This window comes from Mytilus trossulus, chromosome 6, assembly GCF_036588685.1.
Source record: "Mytilus trossulus isolate FHL-02 chromosome 6, PNRI_Mtr1.1.1.hap1, whole genome shotgun sequence".
NCBI lineage: Eukaryota > Metazoa > Mollusca > Bivalvia > Mytilida > Mytilidae > Mytilus > Mytilus trossulus.
The window spans coordinates 70,530,148-70,555,024 of record NC_086378.1 but is presented as its reverse complement, the minus strand read 5'-3'; the positions used below and the strand labels follow the sequence as shown (position 1 = coordinate 70,555,024).

The following is a 24,877-nucleotide window of genomic DNA, read 5'->3' as shown; positions in this document are numbered from 1 at the left end:
GTTAACAAGCGTAAAGTCTCTTCCGAACATTTGATTGCCCCTAATATGTACTGCTTACCGAAATAACAACAAAAAAAACATTTAAATTCAGTTTCATCTCCACATCTAGTAAGTGTTCTGTTACTTATCTATCAGTGCTTCTTACTACATCCCTTACTACAATCAAAGAACTTGTTATTAACTTTTGTAATAAACCTGATGAAAATAATGTTATTAATTATTTTTGGAGTGTTAAAAATTCTTTGGAGGTTTTAGATAAAATACATGCTTTTGATGGTCATTTTTATTCTGTTGACAGTGATGATTTTCTACTCTCTTCACTACACTTCCACACAATCTAATCAAGAAAAAATGTTTATATTTGATAGACTTTCTTTTGGAAAATCTCAATGAGATGACTGAAACCTTGACAAATATTGTTTACCTAAAGGCAAAAAATGACTGGTCGTATTTATTGTCAAAATACGCCGAGGAAACGACTACTTCCGGTTGCAAGTCCAGTTAAAGTTCAAAATTGGAAAAATTCCGAAATTTTGTGAATTTTGGTGCAAATGATCTTCTTTACACTGCTGAACCCATATCACTTTCATTCCGACCTAACAACTGTTGTGATAAAAGTGTTCACTGGTGTCCACTCTACATGTAAACTACAGATGGGTGCATCTATTAGCATCTCTCGGACTTACAGGTCAAGAAAAAGAACAAAAAAACGTCAAAATTGATGCTTTTTGCACCTGAGGACCACCTTTGGGGCAAATTCCCGCCCACCCTTCCCGCCTCCTCACGACGACCACCAAACCCCGTGATCCCCTATTTTAGATTAATTGCAATCAGTATGCATCAGCATCAGGGTACAGCTCATTTGCATATCATTTGCATATTTTTGCAAATACTCGAAATTTAGACAATTTCTGAAAACAACTCAGCATGGTAATGATTAAAAAATGTATCTCCCGCATGCAAAGCTCTGATTCCTTTCACGAATTTGGCTATACTTTTTGGACCTTTTGGATTATAGCTCTTCATCTTTTATATAAGCTTTGGATTTCAAATATTTAAGTCACGAGCATCACTGAAGAGACATGTATTGTCGAAATGCGCAACTGGTGCAACAAAATTGGTACCTTTGATATTATTAAAGCCTTTTTCCTGTAACTAAAAAGAAAGTGTGCTACTACACTTACTGGAAATGTGAAGATATGATTGAAGCTTTAAATTTTCTCCTTGATAACATATATGTACGTTTCGGCGATAAAGTGTATCGACAAGTATTTGGTATTCCTATGGGCACTAACTGTGCCCCTTTAATAGCCGATTTATTCCTGTATTGCTATAAATCTCAGTTTATGACCAAACTCAGTAAAGACACGTCATTGTTGAATTTGATAGATACATTTAACAATCCTATCGTTATCTGGATGATATTTTTTTGTTAAATAATCAAGAGTTCTCTAAATATACTACCTAAATTTATCCAAAAGAACTTACATTAACTAAATCTAATTTAGACAGAAGTAGTTGTCCCTTTCTAGATTTAGAAATTTAAATTTTGCCCATTGACCCCTATTTTTCTTTTTAATAATCTTTTACATGTATAATGATATGCCATCTTATAAAATTTTGATTATTTTTTAATAGTTTTTGAAAACTTTAACTTGTCAATGATAAAGCTATAAAAAGTCAAGAGAGAACAATTCCCCGACAAAATTTCAAAGGTTTATATCTCTAAAACCAGCACTTTAACCTATATATATATCTTTTGCTCTTATTATTCTTTTATAAACACCCTTTCAATATATACTAGTTTTTAAAAGCTAACTATTTTGAAACTGAGAAGCAAACTCCCTTAATAATACTACGTTTTTTGATTGAGTTAATTAATTCCAACCGATATTTTATAGTGTGTCTTTCTATGTTGTGATGCTATACTAATGTTTCAGAAAAGGGAGAAGGTTTGGAACCATTAAAACGTTTAATACCGCTGCAATTGTTTGTATCTGTCCTAAGTCAGGAATCGGATGTTCAGAAGTTATCGTCTATTTATGTGGTTCATAAGTGTTTCTCGGTTTTCATTTTTATATATTTAGACCGTTGGTTTTTCCGTTTGAATGGTTTTTCACTAGTAACTATTAGGGCCCTGTATAGCTTGCTATTCGGTGTGAGCCAAATTTTAAAGCTCCGTTATTCAGGCCGTACCTTGACCTTTAATAGAAAACTTTTATAAATTGTTACTAAGATGGAAAGTTGCCTTATTTGCACTCATACCACATCTTTCTATATTTATGGAGGAATCACTACTTTAAATCAGTGCCGACCTATCGTAGATTTTATTTAGCTAGACATTGCATTTAATATCAAATCTACATATAAGCCATCGTACTATGAGTGCTTCGTGTATATTATATGCATATTCCTTTTGATAAATTGTTTGCATGCAAAACGTTACATTGGAGCATTTTTTCAACATTTCAACTTTCAACTAATTTCTATGTGAATAGACATTTTTGAAAATCATCCGTAAACGTAACACAGCTAGCTGAATGTGCTCCAACGCTGGAGAGATTTACATAAAGAAACGGAAGATTGGAAGGATGCCAAATGATTCCGATAAAATAAGTACAAAATTTGTTTAGGAATAGTAGCAAATACACCAAATTATAAGGGGACCACAATTCACTTGGAAACTCAACATATACCCTCACGACACTTACTAAAAAGGAAATACTGGATAATCATAGGTCTGTTCTCTGTTCCTTTGGAATTTCAACCAAAGATGAAGAACTGGAGTTTCGATTACTGTATTGAATACCTAAACTTCATAAGTGTCCTTACAAACAACGGTATATTGCTGGGTCCTCCAAGTGCTCCACGAAACCTCATTCTAAATTATTAACATCTATTTTATCAGCAATCAAAGACGGGCTTTTAAGTTATTATCAAACAGCCTATTCTAGAGGGGCCTTGATTCGGATGTGGATACTTAAAAATTCCAAAGATCTTTTAGAGTACATACAATCTAACTCTCTTTCATCTTGTAACAGTATAAAAACAATTGACTTTTCTACTCTTTACACAAGTATTCCACTTCCAAACTAAAAAAAATAAATTGAAAAAGTTTGCATTGCTTTGCTCAATGAAAAAGAATGGTTTACGTAGATTTAAGTATCTTGTCTTAGGGAGGCATGAATCCTTCTTTGTTAAGGATCACTCTGATTCAAAGAAAAGATTCTCTGCAACTGTTATTATCAAGATTATCAAGATGCTTGATTTCTTGATTAACAACTTGTTTGTTACGTTTGGAGGACGTGTTTTTCAACAGACTGTCGGCATTTCAACGGGAGTTCCAAATGGTGAAGTTGAAATCATCCCTTTGTAAATTTTACGGACGCCATCACGAGTTGGTTGACCGTTATGGAATAGCCGTTTCACAAATGATATCGGATATGTTCCTTACGTCGTAACTACATTCCCCTTCGCTTTCATGAATGTGACCTACCGAATTAGACTATTTACCAGATTTGTTATCACATAAGGTAGCAATACACAGTTAGAAGTTTAGTTTTGCATTATGGCCCCTGTGAATTTTTTAAATATAAAAGTTTTTGTACAATAAAATTGATTTTTAGGTAATTGAAGAATAATATAGCCTTCTTAGTGCGTTTATATGAACATTTAGATTGATTTTAACATGTTTTATAGGCCATTTCAATGATTGACAGTCCGTATTTTCCTATCCGTACCGTTCATAGGTCCATAAATTATTGTAGTGTTTATCAACAAAGATTTTGCGCTCGATCTTTTCAATTCAATTTTATGGAAAAACGAGCAGGAAGACATATGATTTTTTTTGGACCACTTGATAGATATAAACCTATGGATTCAGGAAAGGTATCACTGTAATTCATTGAAATTTTCCTTTAGACCAAATTTTGGAGACTTTTGTGACATGTTCACCCCCCTTTTTTGCTATATTTTGTATCTAAGAAATGCAGATTGTTGCCATGGTTACACCCAAAAGGGATTATATTTCACCCTTATGCCCATTAGAAATCAAATCTATGGAAGATTCTCTTTCTACAAGTATATACATGCATAACACACATATAAAGCCTTCTTTGTTAGACAGGAGGGGAAAGGGGGTGTTTAAAAATTATGAGTGTCAATTTTAAGTTTTTTTCCTAACTGTGTATTGCTACCTAAGCAACACGACGGATGTGGAGCAGGATCTGCTTACTCTTCCGAAGCACCTGAGATCACCCTTATTGTTTGGTGGGGTTCGTGTTGTTTATTCTTTAGTTTTCTATGTTGTGTCATGTGAACTATTGTTTGTCTGTTTGTCAGTTTCATTTTTAGCCATGGCGTTGTCAGATTGTTTTAGATTTATGAGTTTGACTGTCCCTTTGGTATCTTTCGTCCCTCTTTTAAATGTCAACCAGCTATAGTTTAAAAATTGTTTTTGTTTGACGTATATAGAATTGCATCTATTTTAACTATTCAATTTTTGAATTAAATACTAAGAGACCTTTCCTTGCTGTTTTTATACAAAATGTATTATTCTTTGATTCAGGTTAAAAAGAAGGGTGATTTAAGAAAAGACAGGAAACTCCTAAACCAAGACAGAAAGGGCCAGCAACTTAACATTTTTTTCAAAAAGACGAATGATACTTTGTAAAAAGAAGTGTTTGGTTCAAGCATGAAGTTCTGTGAAACTGTCATGTAGATATTAGATTTTTTTTCATGATGATATTTGTTTTATAGAAATGTGTTTTTATAACGGACTGGTTGTATTCATATTGAAACTAGCTGTTACCGTATATTTATTTTCCTTTGATATTCTCTCCATTACGTTTTCCATTTTCTTTGTCTCCTTTAGAGACGCTGCTTAAAGTTTCTATATCAAATTAAGGGTGAAGATAAGGTTAAAATCAACACTTTCTAAAATAACTGACGTAACCATGATTTAGTTTTACTCTTAAGGATATTCTTTATCGTTGCTGAACTAGGACATTTTCAAGTTGTAGCCATCAATTGAACCCCATTATGCATACCTAGTTAATCAATCATTCGATGGTTATTTTCATCAAAATGCTACCTTCATATGGAATGGAAAATATGACACATTCTCAGTTTTGCAATAAGTCGAAGAACAGCGTTCTTTTAAGATATTTTAATTGAAGGTATACCTCTTTTTCATATTAATGAATATTATAATATTATAATATTTTCAGATTTATAGTTTAACAATGCTATACATTCCAAATTGAGATGGTTAAGGACAATCTTTGTGATCGGAGATCATTTTGAAGTATGAGGTCGAAAGAATGTTTCATTTTTGTGAAGCCTGCGACTAACCAATCCCATTTTCCTTTGTCGGTATCGTCGGTATCAGTGTCGTCTGTGTCAGTGACATGCACTGTATGGTTTTTGATAAAAAAAAAAAAAAAAAAACAACAAAAAAAAAACCAACCTATGGTATCTAAAATTAATTTTTTAAAAGAATTATTTACTGTTTTTCGTATATAATAAATGGACTAAGTTTTACTTACAGTTAACATTATATGCAATCTAAGGTCAATGTTTTTAAAACATGTCTTATGTTTATAAACCATCCTTGTTTTTTAACAGACATGGACAGAAGCTTTTTATTGTCAATAGATAGTACCTATAGGGAAATGTTAGTGTTTTCCACTAATTTTTGTTGAGCCTTCGACTTTATCCCGAAAATTATCTTCGTTATCATTTGTTAATTTAATAATTTTATGTTTAACTCTTCTATATGTAGATTTGATTGCATACTGCTTTCATTTATTAATTTTCTTTTACGAATTTATTACGTATTAGGTTATATAGTCATATGCTATCAATTTATGATAGTCTTTTAAAAATGTTGGAAGTTTGAAACAGAGAAGCAAACGTTCTTCATAAAAAACACTGAGTTTTCTTTGTATCTTTTGTCACTTAAGAATAAGACTCCAAATCGTGTAGACATATTTGTGCATCTGCTAATTTAAGAATGAATCCTCCAACGGAAGTAATTACTAATATAGAAGATTGTTTGGATATATTATACCGGTAAAAAATGTAAGTTTTGCTCGGAATAATTGCAATCAATGATTTCTTGTAAACTGAAAGATTTAATACTTAATACATGTGTACAGTTTCTGTTTATACCAAGAAGCAATTTGGTCTAAAGCTCGCCTTAAATTGGAATTCTTTTCACTTAAATTGAAACTATATTTTGTTAATTTAATGTCATTGTAGAATCACTTTTACAATGCATAAGACGCATCGCGCGTCTGGCGTACAAAATTACAAACTGTTTTACATTAGCCCTAAACAAAGTTTAATTTTGAATTTGTTGATTCTAAATCCCAAACCTGTTCATAGAAATAGAAATAGCAGGATAAGAAACCGAGTTTTATAGACATAAAAGTTAAAATAAAAGATTTAGGAAATGAATACAATAAGGCAAATAGAAATATAGTAACGTATTTTTTTTTTAAATTTAAGGGTTGAGATTTTAAATTTTTGCTGATAAGGATCAATTACCTTTAATTCAAACTATATTTAATAATATATTTAATAAACTTTATATCTTCTGTTCATATTCAATTTGACAGTACTTTGCAATGATATCATTTTCCTTTGCAATTTCTATAGTTATGTTATCTAAATACTAGTGTAGGAATGTATGTATGTGTGCCAGTGTTCTTTTCTCCTATTTGTTATATGATATATATTTACATGTATGATAGTAGAAAAACAGTAGATTATTATTCAGTTTATTATTTATTAATCCCCTTAACACCATAGTCAGGTGGTGATGTAAAGGGGTTGTAAAATCCTGACTATTAAACAAACAAAATATTGAAATTAAATTCATTATTGAACATATTTTTCATTTTCAAAACCCTTCCAACCGCTCACCAGAAAGTCGTCTGGCTGTAACCTTACTATCGAAACAGGTTCTGTGACTGATGATTGTTGTAAGACCAAGCGCTCGTTTGGTTTGCAAAATTTTTAATTTGGTTTATTATTATTTCTTTTTAATTTTTACCCATCCAGAACAAATGATTTTATCTCATGGTTGGTTAAATATTGGTTTATGCTGCTGAATCATTATGAATTACTAGATAATAAAATTGAGAATAGATAAAATAAATGTTCCAAAGAGACAAACAACCCGACTAAAGATTAAAAGAAAAAAAACAGTTGAAAGCCAAAAAGTATTAATTAAACTATGGTGTTGGTTATTTTTCGACGGTTTTCGATATTCTTATATAGTTATATACATAGTATACACAGACAAGTCCGGAATAATTGATATTGGGCGTTTAATCTGCAAGTGCATAATTATGGAGAGAATGAAGCTGTCTGCATGTTAAGGAATAATTGTTACAACTATCTCAGAGTCTGGTAGGTGTCATGTGTAGGGCCATATGTCTCCCCTATCCTTTCTCTTTTCTCAGTGTCAGTCTTAACTTTCATCATAATCCACACATTTAAAGAACATATTTAATGAAGTTGTTTTGTTGTTATCCTGAAAATGTACAAATATTTGCCCATCGTTTAATTAGAAAACAGATGGTGTGCTCATGTATAAGTTGCATTTTGAGCACAAATACGGACTTTGAAAATTGAAATCGGCTGAAACTCGGTTTTCTGGAGGGGAGGGCTTCCCATCTGTGTCTTACACACTAGGTTCAGAGATATAAAACTGGCAAAAATTATGCAAACCCTCAGCCATATAACTATTGATTGTTATTATTATTGAAATACGCTTAGGAAACGACTACTTCCGGTTTCAAGTCCATTTGAAGTCAAAAATCGGAAAAAATCGTGAAATTCCGTATTTTTGGTCCAAATGACCATCTGTGAACTACTGAACCAAGATCAGATTCTCTCACACCTAACAACTGTTGGGGTCAGTTTGTTAACTAGGGTCCACTCTACGTGCAGACTACAGCTGGATACTTTTACCAGCATCCCTGGGTCTTCTGGGTCAAGAGAAAGAACGACAAATCGTCAAAATTGACAATTTTTGCACCTTTGCTGACCAACTTTGGGGCAATCAGTGTGTTAGTTCTTTATGCGCTTGTTTGCATCCGTTAGACTTCATTTCACCTTTAAACAATTCTTCCCAATCATGAGCAACATTGCAAACCATGATCTATTCTGACGATTGGAGTCATAACAAGTTTGTCATTTCGAACATCCTGTTTAATAAAATTTGCACTAAAACAATGATTGCTTTCGTTAAAATCAAATTTATTGTTATATATAAGAGCGAATCACAACATTAAAAAAAAGATGGTGACAAGGGATTTTGTTCTTTACAAAAGAATTTTAGAGTTTACCAAAAGTATAAGGACTTTTTTCAGAAGATTTCGTTGACAACAAGTGAATGGTATAGAATCGATCATGTCATTCTCTAAAAATATTACACATCTTAAACTATATCATAAAATATTCTTTTTTTAATACTCGGTTATCTCTAGTAATGTGATTTTTTTTACTGTACATGTGTTAATAAATGCCAATTATTTCATGCTTTTAAAGCTGTACACCTTACCTCCTTGCAAATAAAATTCTAAAGTCAGCAAAATGAATACTTAAGTTGGTGCTTTTGGTAAAAACATTGTTTACTTGTAGCACATAAGCACACACTTTCTTGTCAGCTTGTCTTGTATAAGAACAAAATCTACTTTTTACCAAACATGAAATGTTAAGTATTACGACAGTGCTGCAGAAAATGGGTATAAAGTCATAGACCTTTTTAACGTGAAAATGAACGAAACACAAATATGTTACACATAATGAAACGACATCCACCTAATTACATGCTCCTGACTTGGGACAGGCACATACATACAGAATGTTGCGGGGTAAACATACTAGCGGGAACCTAACCTGGGACAGTCGTTTAACAGTAAAACATAAAACGAACTATATAAATCAGTTGAAAAAGGCTCAACTCATCAGATGAAAAATACATGTGGACTTGACCGGGTACTTGTACATCCCAACAACAAAAAGACACTAGGTACATATCTTCCTTATCCATGTTCTTTTCAATATGAAATCACATATCTTATGCTACTAGTTACTCATCTTTCTTCAAACTAATATGCATTAATCTTTTATATTTTTGTTTGATATATGCATTTAAAATGCATAGTTATTACACAATTTCAGTTTTTCAATGTAACATGATCATGATGATACTAAGTCATTTTTACAAGTAGTAATTAGTGCATAGATTTATCTGAGAGTGGCATTTAAATGATGGTGTTTCTCATTCTGAGAACACAAAAATCCACATTAGGTATTTCCTTGTAATGAACATATACAAACATGTCCCTTGTGCAGGTTGCAATTTAGAAATTGGTGTTTCATAGGAGTCCTTGCAAATCAGCTGATTTTTGAAAAAAAATGTGGAAAAACTGCTAAATAGTGACATTTTTATATACATTTCATGTATGTATAAAGAATAAAAAAAGAAAGACTATCTGGTGTCAAAACGTCTTGTATTCTACTTATGTTGAACATGTCATCAAATTGATCAGTTCCCTTTAGTTCAATTGTCCGGAAAAAGTTTTTAGTCTTGATTTCAAAAGTAAAATCACAAAAATACTGAGCTCCAAGGAAAATTCAAAACGGAAAGGCCCTAATCAGATGGCAAAATCAAAGGATAAAATTACTTCATTGCCAAGCATTTTCCAATACTATCCATTTTACGAATACCATACTTTTAATTTTCTTGTGAAATAGGAACGTCAATTGGCCCAGTCCCTTCCACGGAAATATGTAACATGCTTATTTAGCAATTACGATGTCACGGGGAAAGGTTTTGGTAAATAATAAAATTGAAATAAGTTGAAATAAACATAAAAGTTCCATTTAATGATTTAGTGTCATCATTTCCCTCCTTAAATAGAAAACGGCGAGTACAGCAGACTACAGAAAATTGGTGTAAATTTGGGTTAAAATGTTGCTATGCGAATAAATTCCTGGACTTCCAATTCAATTTTTTTTAATGGTTGGTATATGCTCAAGATTGGTACTTTTGTAATAAGGAAGTAAGCAAATTCAAACGGACCTTATCCAGATATAAACATTGAAACGTAAAAAGATCGAGAAGACCAACAATACATCTACAAAAATCGAGACGTCCTTAAAAGAAAATTATTTGGGATGCCTTACATACGATAATAGATGGGCATTATGTTTTCTTGTCTGTGCGTTCGTCCGTCTGTTCTGCTACTAGTTAAAGTTTTTGGTCAATGTAGAGTTTGATGAAGTTGAAGTCCAATCAACTTGAAACTAAGTACACATGTTCCCTATGATATGATATTTCTAATCGTAATGCCAAGTTAGAGTTTTGACTCCAATTTAACGTTCTATTGAACATACTAATTTACAGTACGAGTGGGGCATCATTGTACACATTCTTGTTACTTTTTAACCTACTCAGACAGACTATCATATTGTAATATTAACGAAAAGAAACTTAATTTACATTCAATAGCTTAAGGAATTCACCCGTTCAGAATTAAAGTGTGGGTCAGGTATAATGACCTTGTAGTGATCGGTGTGTTTGGTTACTGATAACTGGATTAATTTGATATAAATTAATTGGATTAGAATTGACCTCTCCGTGCTGTGTTTTATTCAATTCTCAACCAATTTTTTAGTTATTATGATATTTATGTGGAGGACCGAAATGTATTTGGCGTACGTAACTGGTATAAAATGTTCTGTGAGCGTTATTTTTAACGATAAAGAAAAATCCCTCTTAAAACTAAAAGAATATAGAAATGAAGGACCACCATTCTATTTTCGACTGAATTTAAGGATACATCAAAACTGGTCATTTTCAATATACCCCTTGCATGCCAAGAGAAATTTCAACACTATTTTTTTCAGATAACGTATGGACTCTAACACAACATGGTGTAAATATAATATCAGCCAGCTAGAAACAATGTTGGCTAAATTGAAGCCTCCAACCTTAACCTTAAAGGCTGGTAAGGGCTGTCATGGCTATGTAATAGTTTCGCGCAAACTCGATAAAATCATTTATCGAGGATTCTATATATAATATACATTGTATATATATTTCGATCACCAAATTTACTCTTCTGCTATTTTCTTATCTAAAATATATGTTTCATATTTTGTATTATACCTTGAATAACTATTTACACCACTGGGTCGATGCCACTGCTGGTGGACGTTTCGTCCCTGCGGATATCACCAGCCCAGTAGTCAGTACTTCGGTGTTGACATGAATATCAATGATATAAAATTGAAAAAGGAAATGGTGAATGTGTCAAAGCGACAACAACCCGACTATAGAGCATACAGCCGAAGGCCACCAATGGGTCTTCAATGTAGCGAAAATTCCGGCACCCGTAGGTTTTCTTCAGCTGGCCCATAAAAAATATGTATACTAGTAGAGTGATAATGGTGTGATACTAAACTCCGTATTATACACAAGAAACTAAAATTAAAAATCATACAAGACTACCAAAGGCCAGAGGCTCCTGACTTGGAACAGGCGCAAAATTGCGGCGGGGTTAAACATGTTTATGAGATCTCAACCCTCCCCCTATTCCTTTATCCAATGCAGAAAAATAAACGCATAACAATACGCACATTAAAACTCAGTTCAAGATAAGTCCGAGTCCGATGTCAAAAGATGTAATAAAAGAAAATAAATAATAATATGGTCATTTTTATAAATTTCCTGCCACAAAACTTTGATTTTTTTGAAAACCTAAGGATTTTCTAAACAGAAGAATAAACTTAGCCGTATTTGTCACAACTTTTGGGAAATTTGGGTCTTCAATGCTCTTCAAAATTGTACTTGTTTGGCTTTATAACTATTTTGATCTGAGTGTCACTGATGGGCCTTATGTAGACGAAACATGCATCTGGCGTATCAAATTATGATCCTGGAACATTTGATAACTATCTACACCACTGGATCGATGCTACTGCTGGTGGATGGGTCGTCCCCGAGGGTATCACAAGCGCAGTAATCAGCACTTCGATGTTGAAATGAGTATCAACTATATGGTCATATATTTCCTTTTACAAAACCTTGAATTTTCAAAAAACTAAAGATTTTCTTAACCCAGGAATAGATTACTTTAGCCATATCTAGCACAACCTTTTTTGGAATTCTGGGTCCTAAATGCTCTTCAACTTTGTATTTGTTTGGCTTTATACCTTTTTTTATCTGAGTGTCACTGATGAGTCATATGTAGACAATATGCGCGCCTGGCGTATTAAATCGTTAGCCTGGTACCTTTGATAACTATTTACGACTTTGATTTTAAATGTTAAAATATAGTATTTCCATTCAAAATGAAAATATTATTGTTTTATAAATCAACAGTCTTATACAGCAGAAATGAGTATTATAGAAATATTTCATGGTCCACCTTTTTATTCGAATGATTTAGAGAATTACACTCCCTTTGTATTATACATGTTAATGATATTATTCAGGTAGATTTCTTAACTAGGTCAAAATATATATGTATCGCACACATGATTAACTTATATGTAATACAACTGAATACAAATATTGATAAGCTACAGTTTACGTCAATTACCACTCTCAATAAAAAAAATTAACAACATACAGACACCAACAACATATTTTCTCATTGCAAACCTCATTGTGACACATCAACAAAGTCTGCATTATTTATTGTTCAGTTCATCTCTTTTGCTAAAGTCATATCTTAAAAATATATTTTCAACTTTTTTTCGCAGATCAAATCATGTTACTTTCTTGTGACAAATGATATCTTTAAAGTAATATATAATATAATTGTTCTTTTTTTTCAAATATATATACGACTAATAAGAAAAGTATTGAATATCAAAAACCATATGTTAACATTGTAGAGCTTATGAAATAAAAAAAAATCTTAATTAATAACTGTATTAATATTGTGTAGAATTAAATCTAATAATTGTGTAGATACTAGTAAACAGATTTCAACTAATGAGAAGGGTACTACCGTACTGGTGCATTTTGTTGTATATTGTAGATGAAATTGCTCCAGCATTTCAGCAACCTTATAAGCTATGCAATTAAAACAATTAAATGTCTTCTTATCTGAGAAACAATTTCGACATTAGATATGATCATAGTGATCCTTCACAAAGTAAAGTAAATAGAACCAAACAAATAGTAAGCAGATACCATCTTCCATATAAAAAAAATCACATCATGAAAAAAATGAACCTGTTATGTGTTCTTCTCCTATCTTCAAAATGTATCTTCGTCCACACTTGTAAGCTATGCAAAATACATAATCCAAAAATGGATACAAGACCGTGGTGTTCCTTGCATGTGTTGTTTTCTTATCATTATCTTCATTTAAAACGCAACAAAACATTATTTTGAAACTAACATTGTAACAGGTCTATCCACTGAGGAGGCACTTTAAGAGACGCACGTGCAAATTTGTAATAGTTGTCTCACATTTTATTTTCTTGGCCAAACTTGTCTTTAATGACCCAAATTCCTTGAGGAGAAATTTTACAATTTTTTTTAACACATTTAAAAACTGTTTCATTGATATCTAGTGATATATAAAAATAACACTTCGTTCGTCGAAGCGCTTTCCTGGATTAAAAATTCATCTCGATCGCTTAAACAAAAATATTTGAAACCCAAATGTATATAGAACATAGTCAATGGCTATAATAATTTTATTATGTATTTTAGGGAAAGAGATAAGAAGAACAAAGCGTAATGGTATGTACATATAAAACATTTTACTTTGAATAGTTATACCTTCATTGTTTCTTCCCGTAAATACATCTACCTGAAAACCTTCAATTACAAGCTTGATAGTTTAACAATAGTATTAAAAAACCTTTTCTGAATGTGATACTATTGTCCATATTTGTTGACGGTTTAACAATAGTATCAAAACCCTTTCTAAGTCTGATACCACTATTCTCCATGATTTGTTGACGGTTTTACAATACTGTGGATTCATTATAATTCGTTGGATACTAATTTTCGTTGGCTTCGTGGGTACAGGTGAACCACGAATTCATATGTTCAACAAATATCATATTTTCAATAGGCTTTGTATACAGAGATTGGCCAAACCACAAAATCAAATATCCACGAATATGCAAGTTTTCAGCAATCCACGAAAATTGATACCCTCGAAAATAAATGAATTCACAGTAGTATTAAAACCTTTTCTTAGACTGATACCACTATTCTCCATGATATGTTGAAGGTTTTACAATTATAGTATTAAAACCTTTTCTTAGACTGATACCACTATTCTCCATGATATGTTGACGGTTTTACAATTATAGTATTAAAACCTTTTCTTAGACTGATACCACTATTCTCCATGATATGTTGACGGTTTTACAATTATAGTATTAAAACCTTTTCTTAGACTGATACCACTATTCTCCATGATATGTTGACGGTTTTACAATTATAGTATTAAAACCTTTTCTTAGACTGATACCACTATTCTGCATGATATGTTGACGGTTTTACAATTATAGTATTAAAACCTTTTCTTAGACTGATACCAATATTCTCCATGATATTTTGACAGTTTAACAATAATATTCAAACCTTTTTTAAATCTAATACTACTATTGTTCATGATTTTTTGAAAGTTTTGCAAAAGTATTAAAATCTTTTCGAAATCTTATTCCACTATTGTTCATGATATTTGGACAGTTTACAATAGTATTAAAACCTTTTCTAAGTCTGATACCAGTAGTGTTCATGATTTGTTGACGGTTTTAGAACAGTGTCAAAACCTTTTCTGAGTATGATATCATTAATGTTCATGATTTTTTACCGGTTTACAATAGTATTAAAACCTTTCCCAAGTCTGATACCACTATTGTCCATGATTTTTTGACAGTTTGCAATAGTATTAAAAACTTTTTCAAGTCTCAAACCTCTATTGTTCATGATTTGTTGACAGTTTTACAATAGTATTAAAACCTTGTCTTAGTCTGATACCACTTTTGTCCATGATCGTTGACAGTTAACAATAATATTAAAACCCTTTCTAAGTCTGATGCGACTATTGTCCATGATTTTGTAACAGTTTACAATAGTATTAAAACCTTTTCTAAGTCTGATGCGACTATTGTCCATCATTTTGTGAAAGTTTACAATAGTATTAAAACCTTTTCTGAGTCTGATACTACCATTGTCAATCATTTTGTAACAATTTACAATAGTATTAAAACCATTTTTGAGTCTGATACCACTATTGGTCATGATTTTGTGATAGTTAACGATAGTATTAAAACCTTTTCTAAGTCTGATACCACTAGTGTCCATCATTTTGTGACAGTTTACAATAGTATTAAAACCTTTTCTGAGTCTGATACTACCATTGTCCATCATTTTGTAACAGTTTGCAATAGTATTAAAACCATTTTTGAGTCTGATACCACTATTGGTCATGATTTTGAGACAGTTTACAATAGTATTAAAACCTTTTGTAAGACTGATTCTACTATTGTCAATCATTTTGTGACGGTTTACAATATTATCAAAACCTTTTCTAAGTCTGATACCATTATCGTCCATGATGTTATGGAATTATCGACTACATAATCAAAGAGCCTGTTTTATACAATAAGAAAAGTAGAAGAAAGAAAAATAACGAGACTTATTCCGACAACAAATACTGCAATGTTGATTTATGAAGACTTATATTGCAGAGAGTCGATACTTATTGTGCACTGCTACTAACTGCCATTTTTGTACTCATATGAAGCAGAATTCACACAGAACTTTCTGAACGGCAAAAATAAGAGGCATCTTGATATTTCAATTTCATATATTTTGGTGATGTTCTGTCACTCAGAATCTCATATTTTTATAAGCCATGCATACAATAAAGTAATTAATTCCAGTAAACTTTAGATTTAGGATACTCAAGAAAGTAGAAGGTCTATATGTATTTTGACCTTTTCCTTTGTATAATAAAAAGTTGACGCCCTACATTGGCAAGGATTTTTACTGCCGATCAAAATAAAACAGAGCGTGACCATATTTCTATTCTCCAGTCTTCTTTCGGGGCCGATATTGAAAAAATACAACAGAGCATAAAAAAAACGATAGGGTATCAGGGGGAAATAGGGATGCTTATACGTAAAAAGAATTGAAAAGAAAATCAAAACGAGAAATAAGAAAGTTGTTTTTGGAAATACAAAGAAGACAATGTAGTACAACGTACTGAAGCTGGTAGCAGTATTGATTGCATACACGATTAGAAGAATAGCAGGATTACTACTTCACGATTCGTCAGACAATGCTTATATGATATGCACAGTTTAAAAAGGCTCGGGTAAAAAAGAACTTATTGTAACACAACCTATGCAATTTACAATGCAACATGACTTGGCGTTAGCCACCTCTATTAGTTTTTCACATTGTTGAAGGTTCTACAATTACCCTTATTATCTTACATCTATCAACAACTACCACCAGATTGAGAATACATTATAACTGTTTTCAAGGCTATCAATAATGTACCTATCCACAAGCCTCGTTAGTATTGCGAAACAAATAACTGGTTTCACGTAGTTCGATTTTTAATCGACTGATTACTTTGTAGTACGAAAATAGATTAGTATGTCATTTGACATGTATTGTACTTTTTTCCAAATAGCAAAACTCATCAAAATCTTGCCAATACATGACTAAGGCATTTTTTTGCGGATTTGATAAGTTTCTTAGAATGTTGCGGCTATAAGCGTGATTTGAGGAGACAACCTGGAATAGCGATGTAACACTACAACAATAGAACAATAGTATGATTTCTCGATCCAAGATCATAAGGTGTGTGTATATTAAGTTTCCAAATTATCCTTATGTTTCACCGGTAATATAAAAAAGAAGATGTGGTATGATTGCCAATGAGACAAATGTCCACAAGAGACCAAAATGACACAGACATTAACACCTATAGGTCACCGTACGGTTTTCAACAATGAGCAAAGCCCATTTGGACTTATATCAATTTTGAGAAATTTTGAAAGGGGCGCTTTTTGAACTATGAGCTTGTGATTTATCTCTAAAACACGTAACAACATGCACAACTGAATTTAGGAGAACGGTACTGAAAGTCTGTTTATCAATCCTGTTCAAGGCTTTAAACATTTTGGAAATAATACATATTTTTGTTACTTTCAGTGCAAGAGTTAAAGAGAGCAAAGAGGTCTGGTAAGCGTTTATTTATACAATATTTAAAATGAATTCTATCATGTTAATGTAGTCAAAATATGAACGATATGTCTCTTTTGACGAATAAAAAGTGCATTCGATCATTTTAAAATTGATTCCTCTAGTTCACAAAATCTTTCTAAGTACTACAGTAGATGAAAAGTAAAGCAAAGGGGACATTTTTAAGTAACAATAATGTTGAGATATTGGTTTTTAAACATATATTTGTTTAATTATAGCTATGTAAACTCTTTGTAACAAAGAATTTATATAAACATTTTATGGCCCTGCAACGATTTCGTCGGTGCCATATGATTTAACCCTTGTCCGAAATTTCGTAATTTTGTAATTTCGTAATTCTGTCATTCCGTCATCCCACAACAATAAATTTTTAAGGACTTTTTTTTTCTAAAGGCCTTCAGATATTTGGCTGATTTTTGGTATGCAAGTTAACCATATTGATTTACAGAGCAAGTTTAAGTTTCGTTCCGCTCCACTTATTTTTGCCGAAATAACGGGCTTTGAACTTTGAGAAATTGTTGAAAATCACAGTTATATGTGAGTTAACCATAATGAGTTACAGATCAAGTTTAGGTTCGTTTCGTTCCAATAATTTTGGCCGGAATTACAGGCTTTGAACTTTGCGAAATTGTTGAAAATCACACAGTTGTATGGACGTTTTTTCAAAACGCCTTCAGACATTGGGCTGATATTTGGTATGTGAGTTAACCATGATGAGTTACAAGTCCAGTCTAAGTTTTGTTCCGCTCCGCCAGTTGTTGCTGAAATTACGGGCTTTGGACTTTGATAAATTATTAAAAATAACAGTTTTACAGATTTTTTTCAATACGCTTTAAGGTTTTGAACTGATTTTTGATGTGTGAGACTTCTATCATGTTTGTGTCTACATGTGTTTATATTGAAATAGCAGATTTTGCGACTTTTTTGGACGGGGCCATTCGTGTCGCTTTTACACTTCTAGTTTACAAAGCATTTGTGTAGACCGTATAGTGATTTTATTCATTTAGAAACATTTCCTGTCTGTCATGCCCTTTTGAATTATAGATTATAATCCTGGTACCTATGGTAACTATCTCTACCGTCGTTTTGCACTAAATCATGTTTGTCTCGCACAGTTTCGACTGATAATACATCTTACTTAGTGTTTGAATAAGTATTTTAATAAGGTATGTAGATTTAAATGATTTCCTATTTCTGTTTAAGACATAAGCATTCATATAAAGGAAAAAAATATTTATAAATTTCAGGTTGTTCCAGTTGGCGTTGACTACGTTAACAGAGATAGTTAATTTTATTTTTAAATTACTTTAACTAGAGGCGTAAATTGCAGTCCCATACTTCATATAGGACACTTATGGCTACTGTTGGCTTAGATATTGAAGACGTTTATAGCTAGTGTTGGTTTAGCTTTTGTGAAGTGTGAGGGTGTCAAGGCATGAATAGTTCATATACTAGAGCTTGATAGTCTCAAAATAGTTTTTAATGGATATTAGAGGGGGCTCGATGGCAGAGTGGTATAAGTAGTTACTACTGTAATCACTAGCCAGTCAACACTGAGGTTGTGAGTTCGAATCCCTCTCTGGGCTTCAATCTTCGTTGTCTAGGATTGTCAGTTTTTCCTATCGAAGGTCAGTGGTTTTCCCCGGGCACTCCAGCTCCCTCCTCCAATAAAAACTGACCGCCATGAAATAGCCTAAATACGGAGCTTAAAAGTGGCGTTAAAACATCAAAAATCAAAAACCAATCTACTGGAAATTACTCCTATGTATTCGTATGGCGAAGATATGGAAACAATCGTGGATTTAGATAGAGCTTTAATGTATTTATATAAATGACATGTGTATTATATGTCTTTTAACAGCAGATGACGATTTGTTATTGGGCGAAGACTTGGCACTTGGTCTAGGAGCAAAACAAAGCTCATGGGCTAAACATGTCCGATATGGGGATTTTAATGGCGTGGATGGAAATACTGACACCATAGTTGAAACTAAGCGGGAACAAAATCCATATTGGACTATACAGTTGCCAAAGGAAGAGAAAATCAAAGGAGTGGTATTCATCAACAGAGTAGATTGTTGTGGTCAGTAAAAACCTCATAAGTGTCTAAAATTATAATGCAAATGTTGGTAGTCAGCAAAAACGTCATACGTGTTCAAAACTATTAAACCGGGTAGATTGTTGAGGTTATTAAAACTCAATAGAGCAGTTGTTGTGGTCAGTTAAAAAGAGTCAATAAAGTAGATTGATGAACAAATGCTAAAAAAATATTCTTATTTCCAAAATATTTTGATCAAATAGAAGAACGAAGACAATTTTTGGATTAAGAGTGTTGCTATTTTATCAAATCTAAAGTTTTTCAAACAAACAAACAAACAAAATGTTTTCGCGACAAGAAAAAAATCTAAAGATAATAATTGAATAAAAAAACATAACACTTTCAACCCTTTTAAATCAAATTTTTGTTCCCTTAAATTAACAAAAAACTATAGTTCATAACAAGATAGAAACAAGCAGGTAGATAAATTAAGGCAAGTAAACCGGGCGATTACTAGATCAATATAATTATATATTCCAAAACATAATAAAAAGGGGGCTAAGGCTTTGTCTATTTATACAATTGAGAAGACAAAAATTGATTGAAAGCGACTGCATGAAGCCCGTGTATATCTGTTTTGGGATTAGACAGAATGGCCTATTTAATAACACTAGAACACACCCGTGATATCGCGGGTCCATGACTGAATTAAAGTAAATAACAATGCGTAAGCCTTATTTTAGTATTGGTATTATCATCTGATAAAGTCATACCGATTATAAGATACACAGTTTTCTCTCTGCTTTCAAGATATTTCTGTTTGAACCCGTCGACCTGGAACTTGTGAATTATTGGTATTTATTATTTTTTTTTGAAAACAAAAGGTCCTGGAATGGAGTATTTTTAAATCAACAGCATTATAAATAAAGTTGAATTCTTGTATTCGCTGTTTACGTCATGCCCGCTAACAAATTGAAAACTGTACCTATACGCTTTATTTTAAGTCCAGATTTTTAGTATTCATATTGTTATCTTAGAAAGTCTTACTCATTAAAATACTACAATAGGGAACAATTTGACAATGATTGAATTTAGGAGTGTCAACCCTGTGATTATGACCCGTTTGCCTAATACATCTTTTGGTGGTGCGCCTGTCAAATGCGGAACGTACATTAAGTTAATAGGTAACAGCCAGGTGAATATACTATTGGTATCGGTATCGGACTCGACCTGGAACTTGTTAATTATTGGCAATATTAATTATGTGGAAAACAAAAGGGTTTGGAGTGGTGTAATTTTAAATATACACCATTGCCCTATATTAGTTATATATAAAGTTGAATTCTTTGATTTGTCGTTTTTACCCGATGACGGCTGACAAATTGGACCTCGTAATTTTAATATTATAGATGATAAGAAGTGGTGTTACTTCCTACAAAAAACACAGCGTTGATGAAAAATCGTAAATGTTTCGACGCATAAGACGCATTTTTCGCTGTACCGCGTAAGAACAAGTAGAATCAAGTGAAAAGGTCGTTACACTAATTTGATCATTACAAGAACGATTTTCATAACTATTGAACAATTAATTTATTAAACACTATTCAAAATAGGATTTACCAAAACAACATCCAAACTCTATGCACATGCCGAGAAAATTTAGATTCCACACTTACGGTAGTTTATGTTTAAGAACGATTATTCACAGCGCTATGATTGTTTTGAAAGCATTTGTTTTTAAGACTATATATTAAACATCACAGAACGAGACTACCAAAACAGGACCATAACGGACCGAGACAAAATATTTATATCATAACCGTCCATAACTGTGTCAAACCATGTCGAACGGAAACTATATAAAAAAATAACAGACCGAGACTATGTAAAACCATGTCAGACAGAGACTATGTAAAACATTGTCGAACAGACAATATAAAACACCAGGACGGACTGAATTATTGAAAACACCTTTATCTGCAACCTGATGCGTACAGCACCACTTTTGTATTATTATGAATAACATTAAATTTTGAAAATGATATACCCTAAAATAATTTGTTGTGATTTTCATTTATTATAATAGGCGAAAGATTTAATAATATACAAGTAATGATTGGGGGGAAAGAATGTGCAACTTTCAAAGGACCAGGAGAAAACGGCGAAATAATTTCATTAAGATGTAGCCATCCGTTAACCGGGAAGAAAGTGGAAGTACTTTTAAAAGGAAACGGAATTCTGTCTTTTGCCGAGATTAGAATTATTGCTGCTGAAGGTAGGTATCAACTTGATCGTTATAACAGCAATGGTGGCATGTAATCTCAAAACCTTTTATATCATTAGGAACAATAGGTTCTCCTGATATGGTCGAGGAAAAAGCTTCGAATGAATCATACTGGCATCACACCTGTCTCACAAATATGTTATGGACTCCCACTTTGTATTATAAGTCGTTAAAGATGAATATTTTACCATACATTCATCACATCTTTATAAAGAGATTCTCCATTTGGCTAAAGTATGGGTAAACAGGGAAAACAACATAGTTTGTATATTCTTCGTATAATATCTGCAAATTTCGATAAAAAAAAAAACTGCAAACCCCTGCTCTGTAACATCATGGCAATACCTCTGTCACTGTGTACAGTGCTCTAGACGACTTGATCAACACGGTTATGAAAAAATAGGTTTCATTTGTCGGATGAAGCCTTTATTGTCAGCTTTATCCAGCGTTCTACAAAGAAGATGATATACATTTTGGTACCATTAAAACTTGTATTTCCTATCTTGATTTTCTTGATAGAGGGTTACTGCTCACAATCAAACTATTAGTATTAAACCAACCGTTCCAATTGATGAAATTGAAATCATCCCTTCGTCAATTTTACGGACGCCACCACGACTCAGTTGTCCGTTATTGAATAACCGTTTCAAAGATGATATCGGATATGTTCTTTACGTCGAAACAGCAATCCCCTTTCCTTTCAAGCATGTGACCGACCGAATTATACTATTTATCGGATTTGTAAAAACATGAACAACACGACGGGTGGAGTTCGTTATGCTTATTTTTTTTGTTTTATATGATGTGTCATGTGTACTATTGTTTGTTTGTTTGTCTTTTTCATTTTTAGCCATGGCGTTGTTAGCTTATTTTCGATTTATGAGTTTGGCTGTCCCTCTGGTATTTTTGTCCCTCTTTTTCAATCCCGCTGCACATGTTTGCACCTGTCCTAAGTTAGGAATCTGATGTACAGTAGTTTTCGTCTGTTTATGAAGTGCATTGATTTGAATGGTTTCACACTAGTAATTTTGTTGATGCCTTTATAGCCTGATGTTTGGTGTGAGCCAAGGCTCCGTGTTGAAGACCGTACCTTGACCTATAATCGTTTTACTTTATAAATTGTTACTTGGGTGGAGAGTTGTCTCATTGGCACTCATACCACATCTTTCTAAATCTATTTTCAGATAGCTTATTTATCTGTGGTAAAGAATTACAATTTTCCAAAATCATACAGTTACATCTATATTATTATTTTCATATACTAGTACGTCTAAATATGTGACAACGAATTTGTATATAGAGCTTAAACCATAATTTATATATACTTCGTCTGAAATTGGTCCAAACTATGTTTATAAATCTGATTTCTTCCCTCATCGGGACTAGAACCTATGTTTTTTACATCTAAGCAACACCTCACACTCTAAACCACTTTACCCACAAAGCTATACTTCGACTCATATGAAACTTCACATAATATAAAAAGATGCACGCATGATGTCGAATTATGGAATAAAAATCTGTAAATTTTTGCTGTCTTCATTTCATATTAAATACTTATTCCAAATAGTGCAGTGACAGAAAAGGAAAAAGTCGATTATTAAAGGAGTTTAATTTCAATTCATGGTACACGGCTAAAAGTTGGCACAGTCCTAGAAAAATGATTTTACTTGAATTTAAGATTGGTCGTCAAAAAGTCGTGTGGTGCAGTTTTTTTTATTTCAGCAAATTTGACATCAAATGCAGATCATAAGTGGCATGCCGATTGCCTTTATATTCAAAAGCTACCATCGCATATCTTTCTTTTTTGTTTCATTTAACAGCGTTGCCTATAAACACTCGACAATATTATGATTTGAATGCCGTAAATAGATTCATAAATCTTCATTTTAGCTTTATATATGAACAAATCCATCAACAAATAGTAAAACCCTTGTCGTACAGTTTGTTGAGCCAATGTTTAAACGTGAAACATAATGTTCTATGCATTAGGCAAAAAGGGTAATCCTCAAAGCCTTTTGATGACAAATTATGAAGGTAAAAACTACTGTTAACGGGGAAATTTGTGTTTTACCCGATTCCAACACCATACAACAAAGCGCTGATTAATGGATTATATCGTATCTACTATAGAGTAATAAAACTAAAAAAAATCTTTTCATGTACACATGTTTTTATAAGGTCATATTGTTTAAACGATATTTTTTTTAATTTCAAAAATCTCTTCTCATCAATCATTTACTTAAAAATATTCCGGATAGTTGTGTCCCGTCCATGATTGGGCTGGGACATAGTTCTTCTGTAATATTTGGACTTGATTTTACTTGTTTTTGATGATGTTTTATGGTTGCGTTGAATTATTTTGGTGTCAGTAATTCTTTTTTTAAGGTTGTGTTATTTTGATTTTATTTATGTAAAAGGCGAAATAAGTTTTTCAATGGTTTATTTAAGAAATAGAAAGTCCGTTGAAACTTTGCATGATCATTTCGAAGAAGCAAACATTTATTTTAATACCTTAAATAGTGTTATTTTATTTAATGCAGAAGTATAATAATTGATTTATTTTTACAAGCGTACAGTAAATTGAGGTATTTTGACACACAGTAAATTGAGGTATTTTGACACAGTTGATTATTGTAATGAGAAAATATACACAAGATTGCGCATATAATTGTGACTTTAATTCATAGATGTACATCTATCATCGGGTTCATTCTATTCGCTTGAAAATTGTTTATAATAAAAATGGATACGAATGATGCATAAGTCTACATGACATAGTGATATCTACAGTTCGCACTGTAATTTGAAATGCAGAACATTTTTAAGACCTAAAGTAAACCTTTTTGCTTAGTTCTATGATTTCAAAATTCAGATATATTGAAGATAACCTTTCGATTTTTTACCTACATTTTAGTCAGTCAGTACTTACATTTCCCAGTTAGCTTGTGATAAAGGATACTACAGAAATTAGAATGATCGCTTCATATATTGGCCTTTTTCTTTGATATTGAAACGGATTGACGACTACAAACACAAATCTATTACAAACTTTGGAGGGCGATTTTAACTTTCCAAATGTCAATTCCCCAGCTAGGTCTCAATGTACTACACTCATCTGCGCCATCGTATAATGTGAACATATCTCAAAGCTGGTGCTTGTTGAGTCAATACAGTATTCCTGGACAGGGGTGTACCCTTGACTACTTAAAACAGGCCGCAGAATTTTCAGGGATATTCAAACATATTAGTCGACGATAATATCAAAACGGCATAGTAA

The 24,877-nt window shown here is 32.4% G+C and overlaps 1 protein-coding gene across 1 annotated transcript in view; it reads left to right on the top strand.

Moving 5' to 3' along the window:
- The window catches only part of LOC134722967 (uncharacterized), a 167,620-nt gene that overhangs the window by 124,940 nt on the left and 17,803 nt on the right, over positions 1–24,877 (top strand). The window contains exons 79-82 of the mRNA XM_063586601.1: positions 13,751–13,780; positions 17,225–17,254; positions 19,137–19,358; positions 21,400–21,588. Of these exons, the coding sequence (XP_063442671.1) occupies positions 13,751–13,780; positions 17,225–17,254; positions 19,137–19,358; positions 21,400–21,588 (471 nt within the window). The remainder of the gene's footprint in view (positions 1–13,750; positions 13,781–17,224; positions 17,255–19,136; positions 19,359–21,399; positions 21,589–24,877) is intronic.